Source organism: Oncorhynchus nerka, linkage group LG4 (genome assembly GCF_034236695.1).
Source record: "Oncorhynchus nerka isolate Pitt River linkage group LG4, Oner_Uvic_2.0, whole genome shotgun sequence".
NCBI classification, from domain to species: domain Eukaryota; kingdom Metazoa; phylum Chordata; class Actinopteri; order Salmoniformes; family Salmonidae; genus Oncorhynchus; species Oncorhynchus nerka.
The window spans coordinates 51,162,189-51,181,561 of record NC_088399.1 but is presented as its reverse complement, the minus strand read 5'-3'; the positions used below and the strand labels follow the sequence as shown (position 1 = coordinate 51,181,561).

General features: G+C 42.8%; 1 protein-coding gene across 5 annotated transcripts in view; it reads right to left on the bottom strand.

The window, feature by feature from the left end:
• Positions 1–19,373, bottom strand: part of LOC115127402 (rab GTPase-activating protein 1) — a 111,686-nt gene that overhangs the window by 60,094 nt on the left and 32,219 nt on the right. For all 5 annotated transcript variants that reach the window (XM_029657021.2, XM_065017644.1, XM_029657041.2 and 2 more), the window contains 6 exons: positions 17,707–17,817; positions 16,966–17,135; positions 16,321–16,490; positions 15,270–15,429; positions 14,218–14,311; positions 3,596–3,746 (listed from right to left, as the gene is read on the bottom strand). In XM_029657021.2, coding sequence (XP_029512881.2) covers positions 3,596–3,746; positions 14,218–14,311; positions 15,270–15,429; positions 16,321–16,490; positions 16,966–17,135; positions 17,707–17,817 — 856 coding nt within the window. The remainder of the gene's footprint in view (positions 1–3,595; positions 3,747–14,217; positions 14,312–15,269; positions 15,430–16,320; positions 16,491–16,965; positions 17,136–17,706; positions 17,818–19,373) is intronic.

The following is a 19,373-nucleotide window of genomic DNA, read 5'->3' as shown; positions in this document are numbered from 1 at the left end:
CAGCCTTGTGTGTCGCACTCGCAAAATGCTTCACAATGTATTTATTTGTACGATATAGCCTTGAAATAATTGAAATAATGTAGCCTAAATAATTCCTTTCGTTCCTTCTTAGGCTCCCTGACTGGCTCCGGACCTATTTAGAGTGTTTTACGATGTTTACTACGATGTTTATATGCCGTTTAATGTAGCCGAGAGCTTCTTACCTTTTCATGTTTATGAAATACTTTTCATTCAAATCATATGGTTTGGTGTCAATACTTCAAAACCAAATGGTAGGTCCAGGTAGTCACACAAACAAATAGATGGGCGTTGCTTAAATTGTGATATTAATGAATGGAGCGAATTTGGAGCGTCATTTTATTTTTTTATGTGAGTGCAGAGCAGTTTTTAGTGGAGCGGTTGAAAAGGACACCGGGGCATTCCTATCGCTCAACTCCGCTCACACACTGGATCCTAATAAACTAAACGACTACTAAACTACTACAGTATGAGTAGTGCAGCTAAGCCCCATTAAGCGCCAAAGGGCAAACCCCTATAATGAGGGGCTGACCAGCAGTCACATAACATAGAAATCACATTAAGAAGAAATAGGACATTGAAGAATTAGGGGGGGGCATAATGACGTTAAACGGCTTGTTAAGTATCAGAGACCGTCACAGTGGGAGATATGCAAGTGAGCCTTCATCTTCCACTTAAGAGACTTTATTGTCTTAGATGATTTGAGGTTTCTTTTCGATTCCTTCATCTGCCCATATGTGTAATGTGAGGACACAAAATGGTCAACCATTTCTATGGACAAGGCGGTCTTCAGGCAATCATTCAATCAATCCATTATCAGTCAAACTGATGTTTCAAGCCCTTTTTTTTTACATCAGCAGTTACAAAATGACTTTACAGTAAGTGGGCCAAAAAACCCATGTTGCGATAAAATGCCTGAATTGATACAATAACAATAAACAGAACAAGACGTTTATGACAATGTGTACCAGTGTTTTTTCTTCTATCCTTTAAACTAGAGAACGACCAAGCCGACTCGATTGGCTTTGCCTTGCTGCATCCAATCATAGCAGTAGGATCAAGTTACAACCCGGCCATTTCCTGACAGATGAACTAGCCAATAGAGTTGTTTCGAATTGTGTCCTTGCAACAGAGTGGTTTAGAGTTTTTTTTAAAAATTTAAATGAATTATCCCGATCACGAAAAATGACAAAAAAATACTAGTTTGATAAGCATCCGTGATAACAAATTGTGATGTTACATTGGAGCCATTTGCATTGAATAGATAGTTATTTTGCATTCTCAAACTAACAGCAGTGCCTACATGATGTCCTTCCATACAGGCATGACAAGCTGGAGTGATGCTTCTATGCAAATGTTGTTGATCAGTAGGCTAATAATTCCCAAATGGATTTGTTTGTCATCTGTAGCACCCTAGACTCCACTGATCGGCCAAAACAAGCTCAATAACCCAATGCATGCACAGACTCCTATTGAATATGCATTCACCTGTATTGTGAATAGGCCTAGGCTTACATCTTGATTTACCCAGTTTAATCAATAGAGATTTACCATTCAAATACAATTATTACCATTATTATATTATTATATATATATTTCAATTTTTTTCTTACCAAAGTCAAATGAATTGTTTGATCAAAAAAATAATATTGCATTATCTCTGGGAAATTTATCAAAATGTACAAATTTCATGATTTTGAATATACGCCTAAAATATCGGCCTTCGGACTCCTTGACCCCCCCCCCAAAAAAAATCGGTATTGGCTCTTTAAAAAAATCCATATTGGTCGTTCTCTACTTTAAACTACTACGTCTAGTTTGATGGTTGAAGCCATCAATTGTCCCATTAACAATAACCCATACTGGCAAACTTATTTAATTTTAAACTTCACTTTCTCGAGTGTAGGCTACTTATCATAATGAAGGACATAAGCAATATGGCTGCGGTAAGTAGTCTGTTTATCGTCCCAGCTCTTTTAACCTCCCAGTAGAATATCACGAATGTGACAGGAATGGAGCTATGACAACAATCCTACGGTATCAAGCATCAGCAGTTATACCACATTATCATTGTACACAAGCTATATTCCACCAGTAGTCCATTGAATATGATGAACAGCCACCTATCGTGAGAATGAGCGTGTGAGAATGAGCCTGTCGAGCTCGTGAGAATGAGCCTGTCGAGCTCGTGAGAATGAGCCTGTCGAGCTCGTGAGAATGAGCCTGTCGAGCTCGTGAGAATGACCCTGTCGAGCTCGTGAGAATGACCCTGTCGAACTGGTGAGAATGACCCTGTTGAACTGGTGAGAATGACCCTGTTGAACTGGTGAGAATGACCCTGTTGAACTGGTGAGAATGACCCTGTTGAACTGGTGATCGAGTCACGTGACTTTAAATGATTTAGAGCTGGCCGTCCAACATTCTTTGTATCTTGTAAAACAAAATCTGTTTTTCGTTTCCACAAAATTACATTCAGATGTCTAAATTGAATCCCTTTTAGGAAAAAACTGTTCTACTTTAAATTCTATCGTATCAAACACATGATGGAAAATCTAGAGACCTCTTCAATAAATAAAACATTAAAAAGAGAAAATCAGGGTAATCTGGCAATACAATTTGGATCAAAACGTTTTTGGGCGGGGCGGGGGTCAACAGGTCTACAGGGCTGTGGCCTTGGTTGTACAGGCCTGAAATATTAGGGACATGGTCAAACCAGGCTGAGCTGGGCATCCCTGTTTGATGTGACTTGATAGAAAAGCAGATATCACTTCCCCGGCCTCCTGCCTCTCTTCTCACACCACCTCAAACAACGGTAACACAGACTATGATGCTCCCTTGTGCGTACACCCACACGCATGGGCGCAAACTCTCTCTCTCTCTGACAATACATAGTCTCTCAAACAAAACACTCTTTTTTTTATGCACTCTCCTCCACCGAGAAGATTCCAGTGTCACCACCCAGCACTTCTTAGACAGGCCTATTAAGGCCTCCGATCTACAGACCCATGTTCCCAACGCTGTGGGAACATTTTCAATAACACTCTGGACACTTCTGTGCCCAAGTTCCAATAATGATGTAAAACATGTTGAAATGTAAATACACAGGTTTGCGATGAAGTCATGACCACGAGTCATCCACATGAGTCAGTTACATAATGGGATACAAATCCCATTGCCACTGACACTGAGTGTTTTGAGATCGACAAAGTTGCATGGCAGTCGGGAATGCGCAGAATCACTGATCTACAAATCACCAGGTTTGAAACTAAAATAACTTCTCGTGATCAAGATGAGTGATTCTGTGCCTCACCTTGCTCAAACTGAACAACTCAAACACTCAGTAAGTTATGCCATTAACCTCAGGTTAGGTAAGAGGTCAGGGGTCACAATGTAAATGGGGTCAGGTAGAAGGGGGGTCCACTCCTGTAAAAATCTGTCCATTTGGAAATAGAGCGATAAGCAGACCTTCCTTCCTGCCTTTGGGACAACGACTCCCATTGTTAGGACGGAGACAAGACCATCTCGTCATTATATACACAGTATCTCTAGGTCAGGTTAGGTAAGTGCTCAGGCCTACCTTGGTGATGAGGGTGCGGTACTCCTCTACCTGGTGGTCATTGTTATGGCAACCGGCCAGGAGCTGCCATACCTCTCCCCTGAGGGCCTCTGGTACGCCACTACGTACCAACGCCGGGAGCTGCTTGGGACGCACCGACAAGTTCAGGTGCCTGGGGACAGAGGGAGGGAGAGAGACAGGTTATCATAACGATCAGAATTATGCAACAGGTGTAGGGTGAATGCGCATTCCCGACTGCCATGCAACTTTGTCGATCTAGACACTAATCTTGGGTCAGTTTTGCATTTTCCCCACTAATGCCGCATTTCCAACAAAGATTTACCCCAGTTTTCTTACACAACAGGCTCAGACTTTTCTGTTTCCCTCTACGCGGGCCGGCACCTGCGCCTCACTGGGCCATGGCCCCACGCGGACCTGTTCGAATTTGAAGTCAAGGCAAGGGTCTTAGTACATTTTAGCTGGCATTTACTGTAACAAGGGCTAACTGTGAACGACTTGTGGCGAGCAGACTTGAAAAGAGTCCTTCTCAAAAAGCAACAGTCTTGAGTGGCGCAGAGATTGTTGATTCTGCTCGCCACAAGACTTTAGTGTTAGTGAAACACTAATACTGAAGCTTACATTGACATAAAACACTGGCGGCCCACTGGTGTGGGGATAAAGGCATCAGCATGCTTTAGTTGATGATGCCTAGCCGAAACCGAACGAGTATGTTCGCATAATCCCTTAAAAGGCCTTCGCTTGAAAAACTTTTTTTTTTTTAAATGGCAATAGTACGGTTTGTCCATTTGGAGACGCCATAGCCAATACTCACTTCCTCAAAATAGTCAGAATTAATCTAATATAACTCAAGAAATCTGTATAATAAAATAAAATAAAAAAATGTAAAAAAGCTTTTGCAGAGGAAATCTTAATCTAACTAAGACAGTATTTCTCAATTAATAAATGTGCATGAAAGCAAGTCCTCTCAATGAATGATAAAGAGTCTACGACAACAAAGGCGTAGACTTCGGCTTGACTCGAGAAAAAAATGTTGTTTCCCCGAACAGCCAAAAAAATCACAAAATGTTGCCACAATATATATTCGCAAATTCTTCCAAACTGTTTCGGCTGGGAAGCATGCGTATGCCTTAAAGGCGGCAGCATGCTTTACATTTACATTACATTTAAGTCATTTAGCAGACGCTCTTATCCAGAGCGACTTACAAATTGGTGCATTCACCTTATGACATCCAGTGGAACAGTAGTGCATCTAAATCTTTTAAGGGGGGGGTGAGAAGGATTACTTTATCCTATCCTAGGTATTCCTTAAAGAGGTGGGGTTTCAGGTGTCTCCGGAAGGTGGTGATTGACTCCGCTGTCCTGGCGTCGTGAGGGAGTTTGTTCCACCATTGGGGGGCCAGAGCAGCGAACAGTTTTGACTGGGCTGAGCGGGAACTGTACTTCCTCAGTGGTAGGGAGGCGAGCAGGCCAGAGGTGGATGAACGCAGTGCCCTTGTTTGGGTGTAGGGCCTGATCAGAGCCTGGAGGTACTGAGGTGCCGTTCCCCTCACAGCTCCGTAGGCAAGCACCATGGTCTTGTAGCGGATGCGAGCTTCAACTGGAAGCCAGTGGAGAGAGCGGAGGAGCGGGGTGACGTGAGAGAACTTGGGAAGGTTGAACACCAGACGGGCTGCGGCGTTCTGGATGAGTTGTAGGGGTTTAATGGCACAGGCAGGGAGGCCCAGCCAACAGCGAGTTGCAGTAATCCAGACGGGAGATGACAAGTGCCTGGATTAGGACCTGCGCCGCTTCCTGTGTGAGGCAGGGTCGTACTCTGCGGATGTTGTAGAACAGGAACGGGCCACCGCCTTGATGTTAGTTGAGAACTTTAGTTCGTTCGGCTAGGCCGGCTATTCCCAAACTGTGGGTATGCGCAATGCCGTCAGGGGTACGCCAAATAAAAATATGATTCACATTTTCAAATAGTCCATTTAGATTTTCCAACGAGGCTATACATTTTGGTGATGTTTTTCTCTCGCATGAATAGCCTCGTTTCATCGGCAAAAATTAAATTAAACCATCTTGTTTTCAGCGAAATAACAACACAATGTCAAATACAGGAAGCCTAGTCAAATAATTCATATCCAATCACATTAACCATTACTGTCTCGCAGGAATTCCACTAACGTTTGCTCGAAAACCAGGACAACAGGAGAGGATATATTTTAAGTACTGAACAGCTTTGTGACATCAAATGAACTTTGGTGGTCAAGATGTGTTGATATCTGTACTGATGTTGTAAAAGCCATGAAAGGAGGCATAGTGGAGTGGTAACGCGTGTGCAAGCAGTTGCTCTCGACGCCACTTGGGTACACTGCAGCATCCGACGAGAGGCTCTTGCTGCCAAGGGAATGCCTGACAGCTTGAAATAAGTTTTGGACACTACAGTGAAAATGGTTAACTTTGTAAAATCAAGGTCTCTGAACACTCAGGTATTTTCTGCATTATGCAATGATATCGGCAGCGACCATGTAACGCTTTTACAACATACAGAAGTGCGCTGGTTATCAAAGGGCAAAGTAGTGACACGTTTTCTATACGGACCATAATTTTCACTTGTCTGACCACTTGCACAAGGACGGGTTTCTCACATGACTGGCCTATCTGGGTGATGTTTCTTCTCACCTGAATGATCTGAATCTAGGATTGCAGGTACTCTCCGCAACTATATTCAATGTGCGGCACAACATTGAGGTTATGATTAAGAAGTTAGAGCTCTTCTCTGTCTGCATTAACAACACAGGCCTCCCGGGTGGCGCAGTGGTTAAGGGAGCTGTTCTGCAGCGCCAGCTGTGCCACCAGAGACTCTGGGTTCACGCCCAGGCTCTGTCGTAACCGGCCGCGACCGGGAGCGACGCACAATTGGCCCAGCGTCGTCCGGGTTAGGGGAGGGCTTGGCAGGTAGGGAAATCCTTGTCTCATCACGCACCAGTGACTCCTGTGGCGGGCCGGGCGCAGTGCGCGCTAACCAAGGTTGCCAGGTGCAGTGTTTCCTCCGACACATTGGTGCAGCTGGCTTCCGGGTTGGATGGCACTGTGTTAAGAAGCAGTGCGGCTTGGTTGGGTTGTGTATCGGAGGACACATGACTTTCAACCTTCGTCTCTCCCGAGCCCGTACGGGAGTTGTAGCGATGATACAAGATAGTAGCTACTACAACAATTGGGGATAAAAAAGGGGTAAATAAAACAAAAAAAACAAGGACAACACAGGTCTTTCCCTCATTGTATGATTTCTTTGTGTGCAAATGAACTGAAGCTTACTGACAATGTCAAATGCGATATAGCGAAGCACCTGAGTGAGCTGGGTGCGCAATTACGCAGGTACTTTCCCGAAACGGACGACACAAACAACTGGATTCGTTATCCCTTTCATGCCCTACCAATATCTGAACAAGAGAGCCTCATTGAAATTGCAACAAGCGGTTCTGTGAAAATTGAATTTAATCAGAAGCCACTGCCAGATTTCTGGAATGGGCTACGCTTAGAGTAACCTGCCTTGGCAAATCACGCTGTTATTAAGACACTGATGCCCTTTGCAACCACGTACCCATGTGAGAGTGGATTCTCGGCCCTCACTAGCATGACAACTAAATACAGGCACAGACTGTGTGTGGAAAATTATTTAAGAATGAGACTCTCCAATACAACCCAACATTGCGTATAGTACGTATAGTGTGTGCGTGCGTGGCAAGCTTACAGTGATGGCAAAAAAAAAACATTTAAGAGTGCGCTGACCCTGGTGCTAGAGTGGGTATGCAGCTGGAATGTCGGAAGGGGTATGCGACTATAAAACGTTTGGGAACCACTGAGCTAGCTGAAACAGAACAAGGGCGCTCTCACGCTCCCTTAAAAGACCTTCGCTTGAAAAACAAGAAAAAAAATCTGCAGTAGTACAAATTGTATATTTTGGGACGCCATAGCCAGTATACACTCAGTAAAAATAGTCATAATTTATATAAGATTACTCAAGAAATCGGTGCAGTATTTTTTTTAAATATGAAAACGAGTCATCTTTCGTCGAATGGCAACAAAGACCAATCACCGACGAAGGAGTGTAGACCAGCTACCGACTTCGGCTTACCTCTAGAAAAAAAAATGTGTATGTCCGAAGTCCAAAACAAACAAAAACGTCACAAAATGTCAGCATAACATACAGTACCAGTCAAAGGTTTGGACACACCTACTCATTCAAGGGTTTACTTTTCTACATTGTAGAATAATAGTGAAGGCATTATTCTGAAATAACACATATAAAAATAACACATATGGAATCATGTATTAACCAGAAAAGTATATTTTATATTTGAGATTCTTCAAGGTAACGACCCTTTGGCCTTGATGACAGCTTTGTACACTCTTGGCATTATGGGGTATTGTGTGTACATGGGCGAATGTTGTATTCATTTAACCAATTTGGAATTCAGGCTGTAACACAACAAAATGTGGAATAAGGGAAGGGGTATTAATACTTTCTGGAGGCCCTGTATACACAGACCCACAAGTTATCTGTGTCTGTTACGTACTATATCCAGCTGAAATGATCAGGAGGTAGGGGGTTCATGAGGGTGTGGTTGTCATATCTAATGGGCAGAGGAGAGAGAGATGTGTGTCCTGAGGAGCCAGATAGAGAGGGGGGGTGAGAGAGGGCCGAGAGAGAGAAAGGTGAGGCTCTCTTTGATCAGGACAGACCGAGAGACAGAGTCTACCCCTGGCTCTTGCCAGAGGCCTCGGCAGCTGGCGTGAATTACAGTCACAATGCCAGGCAATATAGTAATCAGGTTCCACACCACACACCCCTAAGAAGGCTAAAGAACATTCCAGATTAAATCGCCCCCCACTCTCATTCAGTTGTTTCGTCTTATTGTTTATTTGTACCGAGGTACTTAGTTGGTTATGCATTGCAACGTGGCATTTCTTTTCTTCTCAGATAAAACACTTGAAACAAGGCAGGGTGTACTTTGAGTGTGATGTAAGTGAAACCAGCTTCTGGTCCTCAGGGGGTTGGCCATACAAAAAAAAGTCTCCCACTGACTCCCAGAGCCCTGCATCGAGTCGCACAACACACCACAGTGACATTTGCATTACATAATTGACCACCCTTTGCCAGTTAGAATGAAAGCAGATTTCTTAAACATAGCCGTTTTATTTCAGTCAGCAGAGCCATTCTGAAGAGACACTTTAAAGGACACTTACACAATTTGGGTTGTTATTACAAAGTATTTAGTAATGTTCTACACCGTTTTAGTGTAATTTTATGATTTCATTCATATAAACAGTTTAGTGATGAGCCGAACTGGATATTGCTTCTCTGTAAGGTTTTAAGTAGGATCCCTGAGATTACTAATATAGGAAATGATGGACAGTCATTTTCAGTTATCTACAGTTGAAGTCGGAGGTTTACATACATACACCTTAGCGAAATACATTTAAACTCAGTTTTTCACCATTCCTGACATTTAATCTTAGTAAAAATTCCATGTCTTAGGTCAATTAGGATCACCACTTTATTTTAAGAATGTGAAATGTCAAAATAACAGTAGAGAGAAGGATTTAGTTCAGCTTTTATTTCTTTCATCACATTCCCAGTGGGTCAGAAGTTTACATACACTCAATTAGTATTTGGTAACATTACCTTTCAATTGTTTAACTTTGGTCAAACGTTTTGGGTAGCCTTCCACAAGCATCCCACAATAAGTTGGATGAATTTTGGCCCATTCCTCCTGACAGAGCTGGTGTAACTGAGTCAGGTTGGTAGGCTTCCTTGCTCGCACACGCTTTTTCAGTTCTGCTCACAAATGTTCTATAGGATTGAGGTCAGGGCTTTATAATGGCCACTCTAATACCTTGAATTTGTTGTCCTTAAGCCATTTCGCCATAACTTTGGAAGTATGCTTGGGGTCATCGTACATTTGGAAGACCCATTTGCAACCAAGCTTTAACTTCCAGACTGATGTCTTGAAATGTTGCTTCAATATATCCACATCATTTTCCTCAATCATGATGCCATCTATTTTGTGAAGTGCACCAGTCCCTCCTGTAGCAAAGTACCCCCCACAACATGATGCTGCCACTCCCGTGCTTCACAGTTGGGATGGTGTTCTTCGGCTTGCAAGCTTCCCCTTTTTTTCTCCAAACATAACAATGGTCATTATGGACAAACAGTTCTATTTTTGTTTCATCAGACCAGAGGACATTTCTCCAAAAAGTACGATCTTTGTCCCCATGTGCAGTTGCAAACTGTAGTCTGGCTTTTTATCGCGGATTTGGAGCAGTGGCTTCTTTCTTGCTGACGATATAGGACTCGTTTTACTGTGGATATAGACTCTTTTGTACCCGTTTCCTCCAGCATCTTCACAAGGTCATTTGCTGTTGTTCTTGGATTGATTTGCACTTTTCGCACCAAAGTACGTTCATCTCTAGGAGACAGATAGCGTCTCCTTCCTGAGCAGTATGACGGCTGCGTGGTCCCATGGTGTTTACACTTGCATACTATTTTTTGTACAGATGAACGTGGTACCTTCAGGCGTTTGGAAATGTCTCCCAAGGATGAGCCAGACATGCGGAGATCTACCATTTTCTTTCTGAGGTCTTGGCTGATTTATTTTGAGTTTCCCATGATGTCAAGCAAAGAGGCAATGAGTCTGAAGGTAGGCCTTGAAATACATCCACAGGTACACATCCAATTGACTCAAATTATGTCAATTAGCCTATCAGAAGCTTCTAAAGCCATGACATCATTTTCTGGACTTTTCCAAGCTGTTTAAAGGCACAGTCAACTTAGTGTATGTAAACTTTTGACCCACTGGAATTGTGATACAATTGTCTGTAAATTTTTGGGGGAAAAATGACTTGTGTCATGCAAAGTAGATGTCCTAACCGACCTGCCAAAACTGTAGTTTGTTACCAAGAAATTTGTGGAGTGGTTGAAAAAAGTTTTAATGACTCCAACCCAAGTGTAACTAAACTTTCGACTAAACCCATTCCTAGTTTTCAGATCATATTGGAACTGCATGCCATATGTTGCTCTGGTTGTTTTTGTCTAATAACATCTCTAAATATTTTAAATAGGCACTCAAAAAACCTATGGAATGATTCTATTCGGCCAAAACCACTCCCACCATCACCGACCGAAGTTGCAGCTCCAGCAGCCATTTTGCCCTTTTCAGGCATCTTGCCATCTTGATGTAATGTATCATAACGCCACTTCATATAATGTGACATGTGGAGGTCTACATTACTCATCTCATATGTATATACTGTACTCTATACCATCTACTGCATCTTGCCTATGCTGTTTGGCCATCACTCATTTATATATTTTATGTACATATTCGTATTCATTCCTTTACACTTGTAAGGTAGTTGTTGTGACATTGTTAGGTTATACTACGTGTTAGATGTAACTGCATGGTCGGAACTAGAAAAACAAGCATTTCGCTACACTTACACATGGTTAGCAGATGTTAGTGCATGTGACAAATAAATTTGATTTGATCAAGTAGCACCTTTTTAACAGCTTTTTGAGGATGGACCGAAGTGAACCCTGGAACCCCAAAGAACATCTGGTGCTGTTCAAAAACAACAGCTGTTGTGATGCGGCTGAAAACCACTAGCTAGCTAACTTAGTCTAGTTGTACTGTTAAAAGGAACAATGCATAGACCTAGAAAATGCATGGCCAACCCTGTTCCTAGAGATCTAGCTACTGGGTGTGCAGGTTTCTGTTCCAGCCCAGCCCTGACATTTGGTTTATTATTTGTATTAGACACTATTCATTTAACTGTTCAATCATCTCTTGTTTTGAAGTTAGATTCATGTCTAAACCCACTAACCATTGATATAGCTGTTCTTTATATTACATGAAATAAAGTGTTGATTCTTTGATTTATGTACAGTCGTGGCCAAAAGTTTTGAGAATGACACAAATATTATTTTTCAAAGTCTGCTTGCGGCATGTTATGCAATTAATATGCAGTTCACCATTATCACCACAAAGTGACAGCACTAGCATTTGCATTATAATCTAGCTTTACTACATGTAACAAACCACTAGCTAGGTCTCACAACATCGAAGATACATGCCTAGCACAAGCTAGCGGTTCATTAAAACGACAGTAAAATCAAATCGCAAAATCTAATTGGATTGGTTGCATACACATAGTTAGCAGATGTTATTGCGGGGTGTAGCAAAATGCTTGTATTCCTAGTATGTTTCTTGATTGAAAGTAAGAGGTCAATACACCTGGATAAAATATAGTTGTGTTTTGAAGGAAGCAGACAAAGAGCTAGGAGAGACAGATTGGTGAGTGGGGAGAGGGAGGTTGATAGCACAAAAGCTAACTTTTGATGTAAACAATGTGGCCATCAAACATTGGACTCGTATGCTAGCTACATTTAGTTTCGTTCTATTGTTGGCTGTCATGAGATAAAATAATCTATCTAGCTGGCTAACAAGGTAAGGTTATTTGGTTATTTGCTGTGCCAGCCAAAGATACAGGCTGAGAGACTAGGATTGCGTAATGACTTGCATGTCAATTTCATAATAAATGTTGTGTTCTTCTAACAGTTGCTAAGACGAAACTCAGCTGTTTTTGTTGCAAATTATATTATTTTGGATGTAGCAGTCAGGCTAGCTAGCATTCTAACTAGATACAGCAACAATGTTATGGTTAGCATAGCTAGTTAGCATCTACATTTTAAAAATTTGATTGTATTTACAGTTGATTGGTGACAATGCCATGAACATATATTCAGCATGACAGTCAGGCAAGCATTCTAATATATTTACAATCCAAAAGTAATGTGGAATCCACTCATAACTTATGATAAGCAATATATTTAGACTAAGCTTTGTCTGGGCTTGATAGCCAGCTAGCTAAGATAACTGTAGGCTAACTAGGAAGAGCATTGCATCATGGGAGACAAAATGTACTCTGGGAATCATAGTATGCTGTAGGCGAGGGCAATGCAGCATCTTTAAAATGGAATTGTGCAGCATGATTAACAAAACTATAAAACATCAGAATGTGTATAAAATCTTACATTATTGCATATATACTAACAGCATAATAATTGGTTATAAAGTGGCGGAATTGTCCTTTAACGGCAAAGCATTAAAGGATTTGTGAGGCAAAAAAAAAACAACCTTGTATGTGCTGTATTAAACATAGAAGAAAGCTAAATGTGCTCCCTCCCTCTTCCCTCCCTCCGGTCTGAAGTCTGGGTTGAAGGGAACAGAGCGAATGGGGAACTACAGATGTGACCGTCACAGCAGAAGACAGAGGATACTGAGCGTCTCTAATTCAATTTCTGGACTTTTTAATTCAATTCATCACAAGGTTTTGATTGAGAACAATAAAGAGTAAAGGGAACAGGAAATAATCTTAATAAGCTGGTTATCTGGATGTGACAACACACACATACACCTCTTTCTTTTCCTTGCCACTTCCAGAGATTAAAATATCGACATGATTTCCCACCACCCATGAATGCGTTTTCAAATTAGGAGTGTGTGTGTGAGGATATGAGTGTGTGTGGATTTGAGTGTGTGTGTGTGTGTGTGGGTGTGCGTGTGTCCATTCTTAGTATAAGCTATAGCAACTCCGTATGTATGAAGGATAAGTCTATATTTTACAAGCACTAGGTGTTAGTTTGCTTTTCTTATCATCATGATTACCAGAGATAAATGTGAATTTCGCACACAAAAACATTCTGTCAAAGAAAGATTATGAAGAATCAGACCACGGTACATTATAAAAGACTCCTGACCTACAAGGAACATTGTAAAGAAGGCCGTAATTTGGGTTGTAACTCAGCTAGAGGGCCACTCTATCACTGTGCCAGCAGTAAGTCCCCTCATCTCTCTCCCTGACATGCCTCCCTCCATGCCTACGCTGACTGGTCAACAGGAAAATCAAAAGCCCACCACCACATCAATCTTTCTCCTGGCAGCCTGGCCAGCCAGGCAGGGAGCTCAGCTCTAAAGGCTCACCGGCATCTTCAGGCACACTAACTAAACGGCAGCTCAGTGGTAGCTGCTTTCTCAGCACAGATCGTTCACTGAGCAAAGAGCCTGCTGCCTGGTGGTGCCAGACTGGTACAGCTGGTGGTAACGTCTTGTAAGGTAAAATAAAGTTCAAAATCACCTCATCTTTTACCTTCGTTTGTTTATGGTTTCAATTTTCTATAACACCACTGAATGTTGAGCTAAATTAAGATGAGAAGTACAAAATACATTGGATGATCTACACAAAGGCAAGGTATGATATTCCTGAAACAAACTGATCAAACTGCAGTAAAGTGGGTATGTAAGGTTGGGGGGGAGCAGAGTAATGTAAAGTATGATCACTCATTCATATATCCTTATGTACATATTCCTTATCCCCTTACACTGTGTATAAGACAGTAGTTTTGGAATTGTTAGTTAGATTACTTGTTGGTTATCACTGCATTGTCGGAACTAGAAGCACAAGCATTTCGCTACACTCGCATTAACATCTGCTAACCATGTGTATGTGACAAATAAAATTTGATTTGGTTTGATTTGATTTATGATCAGTGAGATGAGATCTCCTCCCTGACTCACCATTTGGACAGCAGGTCTCCCCAGGTCTCCAGGATCTTCTCAGCACACTCCTTTGACACGTCTCCCGAGCCACTCAGCAACGGCTCGTCATTGTCTGACAGAAGAGAATTTAAAACCACTTTATTGTCCACCTTGCAAAAATAAACATGAGCTCTGCGACAGAGGGCGTGTCCCAAATGGCACCCTGTTCCCAGGACAGTGCACTACTTCTGATCAGGGCTGTGGTAAAACGTAGTGCACTTTATAGGGAATAGGGTGGCATTTGGGATGCATCCAGAGACTTGAAGGGTTGACATATCAAAGTAGTTGACCTGGGCTAAAGTACATAAACATACTGTATGTATAGCGACTTACTAGACAGGTAAACACACAATCAGCCATGCCGAGAGACTAAACTATGGCACATAACAGGCTGGCTAGACAGGAGACAAACACAGCGGGGGGGTACTGACATTGAGACAGGCAAATAGACCTAGCTGTCACACATCAAGAATGGAAAAATACATACTGTACAGGGAGAGGAATAAGGAACAAACAGACAGGGTGAGACTACTACCCAATCCCAAACCGACCATTTCCTGTTCACTAGGGCACATTGTAGCAAAAATATTTTGTAACCAAAAAAAATTGTGCTGTTTTTGTTTGGGGGGTTCAGTTGTGTGGATTTGAGAGGATTGGATACACCAGTCCAATCCTCTCAGAACTTGACCAGTGTCTAGGGGGGTAGAGGAAATTAACAGTACATAGGCCGGGGGTAGAGGCTAGGGGTTCATTTAGGATGGAACTATAGAGACAGGAGGGCAACAACAACTATCCTTTATTCTTACTACCACAGATTTAGCAGATTTAGCAGCTTTTTTAAGGACACACTTGCAATGATTGTGATATGTGGTTGTTTTACCTACTTTAGTAAGTCACTCTGGTGAATAAGAGCGTCTACTAAATGACTCAAATGTAAATGTAGGGGAAGAGAGCTCTTCTGACCTCAATCGGACTTCCTGGTTAAATTACGGTTGAATACAATGTAAAATTTGGGTTGCTCAGACAGTCACCTTCCTCCTCATCATCCTCGGGAGGCGATGGCACCATGGAGCCGTGGGAGGAAGACTGCAGGATGTTGGGGCTGGCTGTGGTTTTCTTCCTCTCCCTCTCTGACTCACTCTCCAGGCTCAGCACCTCGTACAGGGTATCGTTGTTACTCTTACGCTCCATCTGGAGGAAGCAGGGTATAGAGTCACATACACACTTCCTGTCATGGATCAAAAAGCATTGGATTCGTGTCGTTGATACTGTTACGCTACATCTGGGAAGGGAGGAAAGGAATGGTGTTACATACAGGGTCAAGACAATAGGTGACCCACATTGACTAGCAGTTACATTGTTCAAGAAACTAAAAAAGAGCCCTCTCACAATTAATGTTGGGTTAACACAAATTAAGTCTAGACTAAAAAGTATGTTCAGTGTTGCTTCTCCATTGAGATTTTCAGGGAAACCGGGAGATGCCCATAATGTTTAAGTGTTTGGTCTTCCATGGTGTCTGTCTCACCTGTCTGAGTTTCAGCTAGAAGGTCTCACCTGTCTGAGCTTCAGCTAGAAGGTCTCACCTGTCTGAGCTTCAGCTAGAAGGTCTCACCTGTCTGAGCTTCAGCTAGAAGGTCTCACCTGTCTGAGCTTCAGCTAGAAGGTCTCACCTGTCTGAGCTTCAGCTAGAAGGTCTCACCTGTCTGAGTTCAGGTAGAATGTCTGTCTCACATGTCTGAGTTTCAAGTAGAATGTCTGTCTCACATGTCTGAGTTTCAGATAGACGCTATAACATGTCTGAGTTTCAGCTAGAAGGTCTGTCTCACCTGTCAGAGTTTCAGCTAGAAGGTCTGTCTCACTTGTCAGAGTTTCAGCTAGAAGGTCTGTCTCATCTGTCTGAGTTTCAGCTAGAAACTCTCACCTGTCTGAGTTTCAGCTAGAAGGTCTGTCTCACATGTCTGAGTTTCAAGTGGAATGTCTGTCTCACCTGTCTGAGTTTCAGCTAGAAGGTCTGTCTCACCTGTCTGAGTTTCAGCTAGACACTCTCACCTGTCGGAGTTTCAGCTAGAAGGTCTGTCTCACCTGTCGGAGTTTCAGGTAGTAGGTCTCGGTGTAGTTGCGTTTGCTGAAGGGCCAGAATAGCCTCTCGTTGGGAGAGCAGACTCTGACCCTGGTCTCCAGAAGGAAACGAACCGGCTCCTCCACCTCGGTGATCACCAGGTCCACCGCCGTCGTCATGTACATGAACTTATCTGTTGGACATGACCCATAACCGCCATTACTATATCTGTGGACGTGTACATTTACAGGAAAAATATAAGCACCCACCTAATTAGTGTTATACATTAACTTATATGTTGAACAATAACCCATAACTGCCATTAATAGAAGCCTTACCAGAAACCTTACAGCTGTGGTCATGTAAATTGACACAACACTCATCAATTTAACCGTTAAAGTCGTGGACCTGTACAATAACTTAATAACACAAACATCCTCAATATAACCCATATACAGTTGCTATGGTCATAGGTATGAATTGGTAACAGGAACAGTGGTTAGCTATGTAAATGACATCAGCCAGACAGCCACAGTTGGCTACGAACCATCTGGGGGGCATCATCCTTAGAGTCCTGATCATACACAGACAGGAAGAATACCATGTTAACGTGGCACCACATAACCTGTGGACATATCATTGCGCGTTGGCCATCTGGCCTGCTGTACCTTTGGGTGTCTCCTCGTTAACGGCCTGGAACTGAGGTGTGTTGGGATTCCAGCTCCCTGTGATGATGTAGGACTTCCCATCAGAGGACTTCCCCATCGACTCCAGGTCAAGCAGGTGCATGTCACTGTTCTTCACGTTCTTTCCTGGACTCAGCAGGAGGCCGAAGCACCTGGAACACACACACACACACACACCGAAAACACATACACCGAGCAGGCGTTCACAGACACACAAAGACACAAGTCATATGAGTGGAACCAGGTGGAAGGCATCAGACAAGACACACCCCCCCCCCCAAAGTATCAGGCTAGATATATCCTTGACATACCAGAGCATGGAATAACAGAGGATAACAGAGCTCTCCAATCCGGGCCCAGTATAGGAACAGTGAAATAACAAAAAGCAATGGAACTGAGGTTCAAGTGAAGGTGACGGCAAGTCAAAACAACATTATTAACCGTAGAGAAATAGCAGGCTCAGAACAGAAACATCCATCTCGTTCTCATGGCCCGACTGGGACACTTAAGCTCAGAAACAGACGGACATTAAACAGTGGTTGTTTATCAATTAGAACTGAATTACAGCTTGTTATGAATAGCTGAGAGACGTCCTGACTGAGAAGTCTCCGTGGTGGTGGGACTAAGGCTCCCAGTCCGATACAGTCTGTGCACCGTACACTGTGTCACGTCTGCGCAGCCTCTCTACCCGTGTGTGTGTGTGTTTGCGTGCGTGCACGTTACCTCTCTATGGCCAGCTCCTTATTAGACGTCTGTTGAACGTAGATGACGATCTTCTTGTCCATTCCCGGACGCAGCTTGAAGCTGTTCTTGTCTTTGTCTTTCGCCACAGCACTGGAAAAATAGAAACAGAAAAAGCTCTTACTCTAAAAATTATTTGGCTGGGATTTCAGTCAATGTGAAAGAGTGACTCGGGAGACCGCTTGCCCTGAGAACTTATACAGTAATGCCATATCGATAGAGATAATAAACCACTCTTTGCATTTGTTTACGCAGTTCATTGATCTAATGGGATTATGCAAGCACTGAGAATGTTTCTGTTCTGAATAGTGAAATAGCAGTCAACCTGATCAAAGCATACTCTTTTTTTCCCCCAAACACAAATCCTCCTCCCAAAAATATTTCACAAATTACAAATAATTTATACATAGCATGCACTCAAGGCACTTCAAGCATGCTGTTAGAGCCACCACACTGGAGTTATGAGCTACTGAGATCATAAATAAATGCAGAATAAAAACTGTGGCATGCGGCTAGAGCATGGCACTTGCAATGCCAGGGTTGTGGGTTCAATTCCCACGGGGGACCAGTACGGAGAAAGAAAAGTATGAAATGTATGCTTTAGGCGCTCTGGATAAAAACATCTACAAAATGAACAAAAATTATAATAAATTATAATATAAGGGAAATACACGCCTAACGAAAACCGAAATGAGGTAATAAACACCATATAAGGGGAGGGAGACTGAACAGTACGACGGTCCAAGTTTCAAAAAAGTTTTTAAAGTCATTTTCAAGACTTCGCAACCACGACACTACTCTGATCTTTACAATATTTGCTGTGTACTGTAGATTACACCAATCAATTCTGGAATTCCTGGAGAAAACATCCTAATGACTTGCCTATTTGGCCCTGCTAGCGTGTGAATGCTGCGCTTAGATCTCAACATTCCATAAATAAGCAGCCCATGGCTTAATGAGGAGGAAATATGCCCATCTAAAAATAAGCAATGGCTTTTTATGTTTTTTTAAACAACGAGTGTAGTATCTGGCCATTTGGGAGCTACGGGAAGTTACTTGTTTGGTGGGAATTGGAAACCATCCCTATTAAAGTCTGAGGATCTGTTCTTTCCTTGCCTCCTCTCCTTAAATCACTCGGATCAGAAAGAACTGATGAGCTTCCACCATATTGTTTTCACCGGTTACGTCTTTTCCAATAATTGCACATGAAGGGGAGGACACAAGAACAGGACAGATGTTTACGCAGTTGAGACTAAGCCTTAGAGGAACAGCCATGAGTGAGACGCTAAAGTTCTCTCGCTCATCTAAAATGAAACGCAACACAAGCTGATGATAACTGGTCCTCTCTGCCTCTGCTGAAGCGCATGATCGCTCTCTTGGTTTCCATGCGGACATGTCCAGAGTCACCCTATGTGAGAGTCAGTGACTAATCTGAGTACCCCAACGTCCTCTCTGTGAGCAGAAAAGGGCTGTCTAATCTCCGGCACTGTGACGGATTCCTAGGAGGACGTGTCTGCCCGTCGGCGTCGGCCCGGGCCAGTGGCAGTCCGCTTGTGAATAAGCTTCTGTGGAGGAGGAGAACAGGCTGTTCTGCTGCTCGGGATGATAAATTAGAGGAAGCACGTGTCGACAATTCAAATAAATGCTCA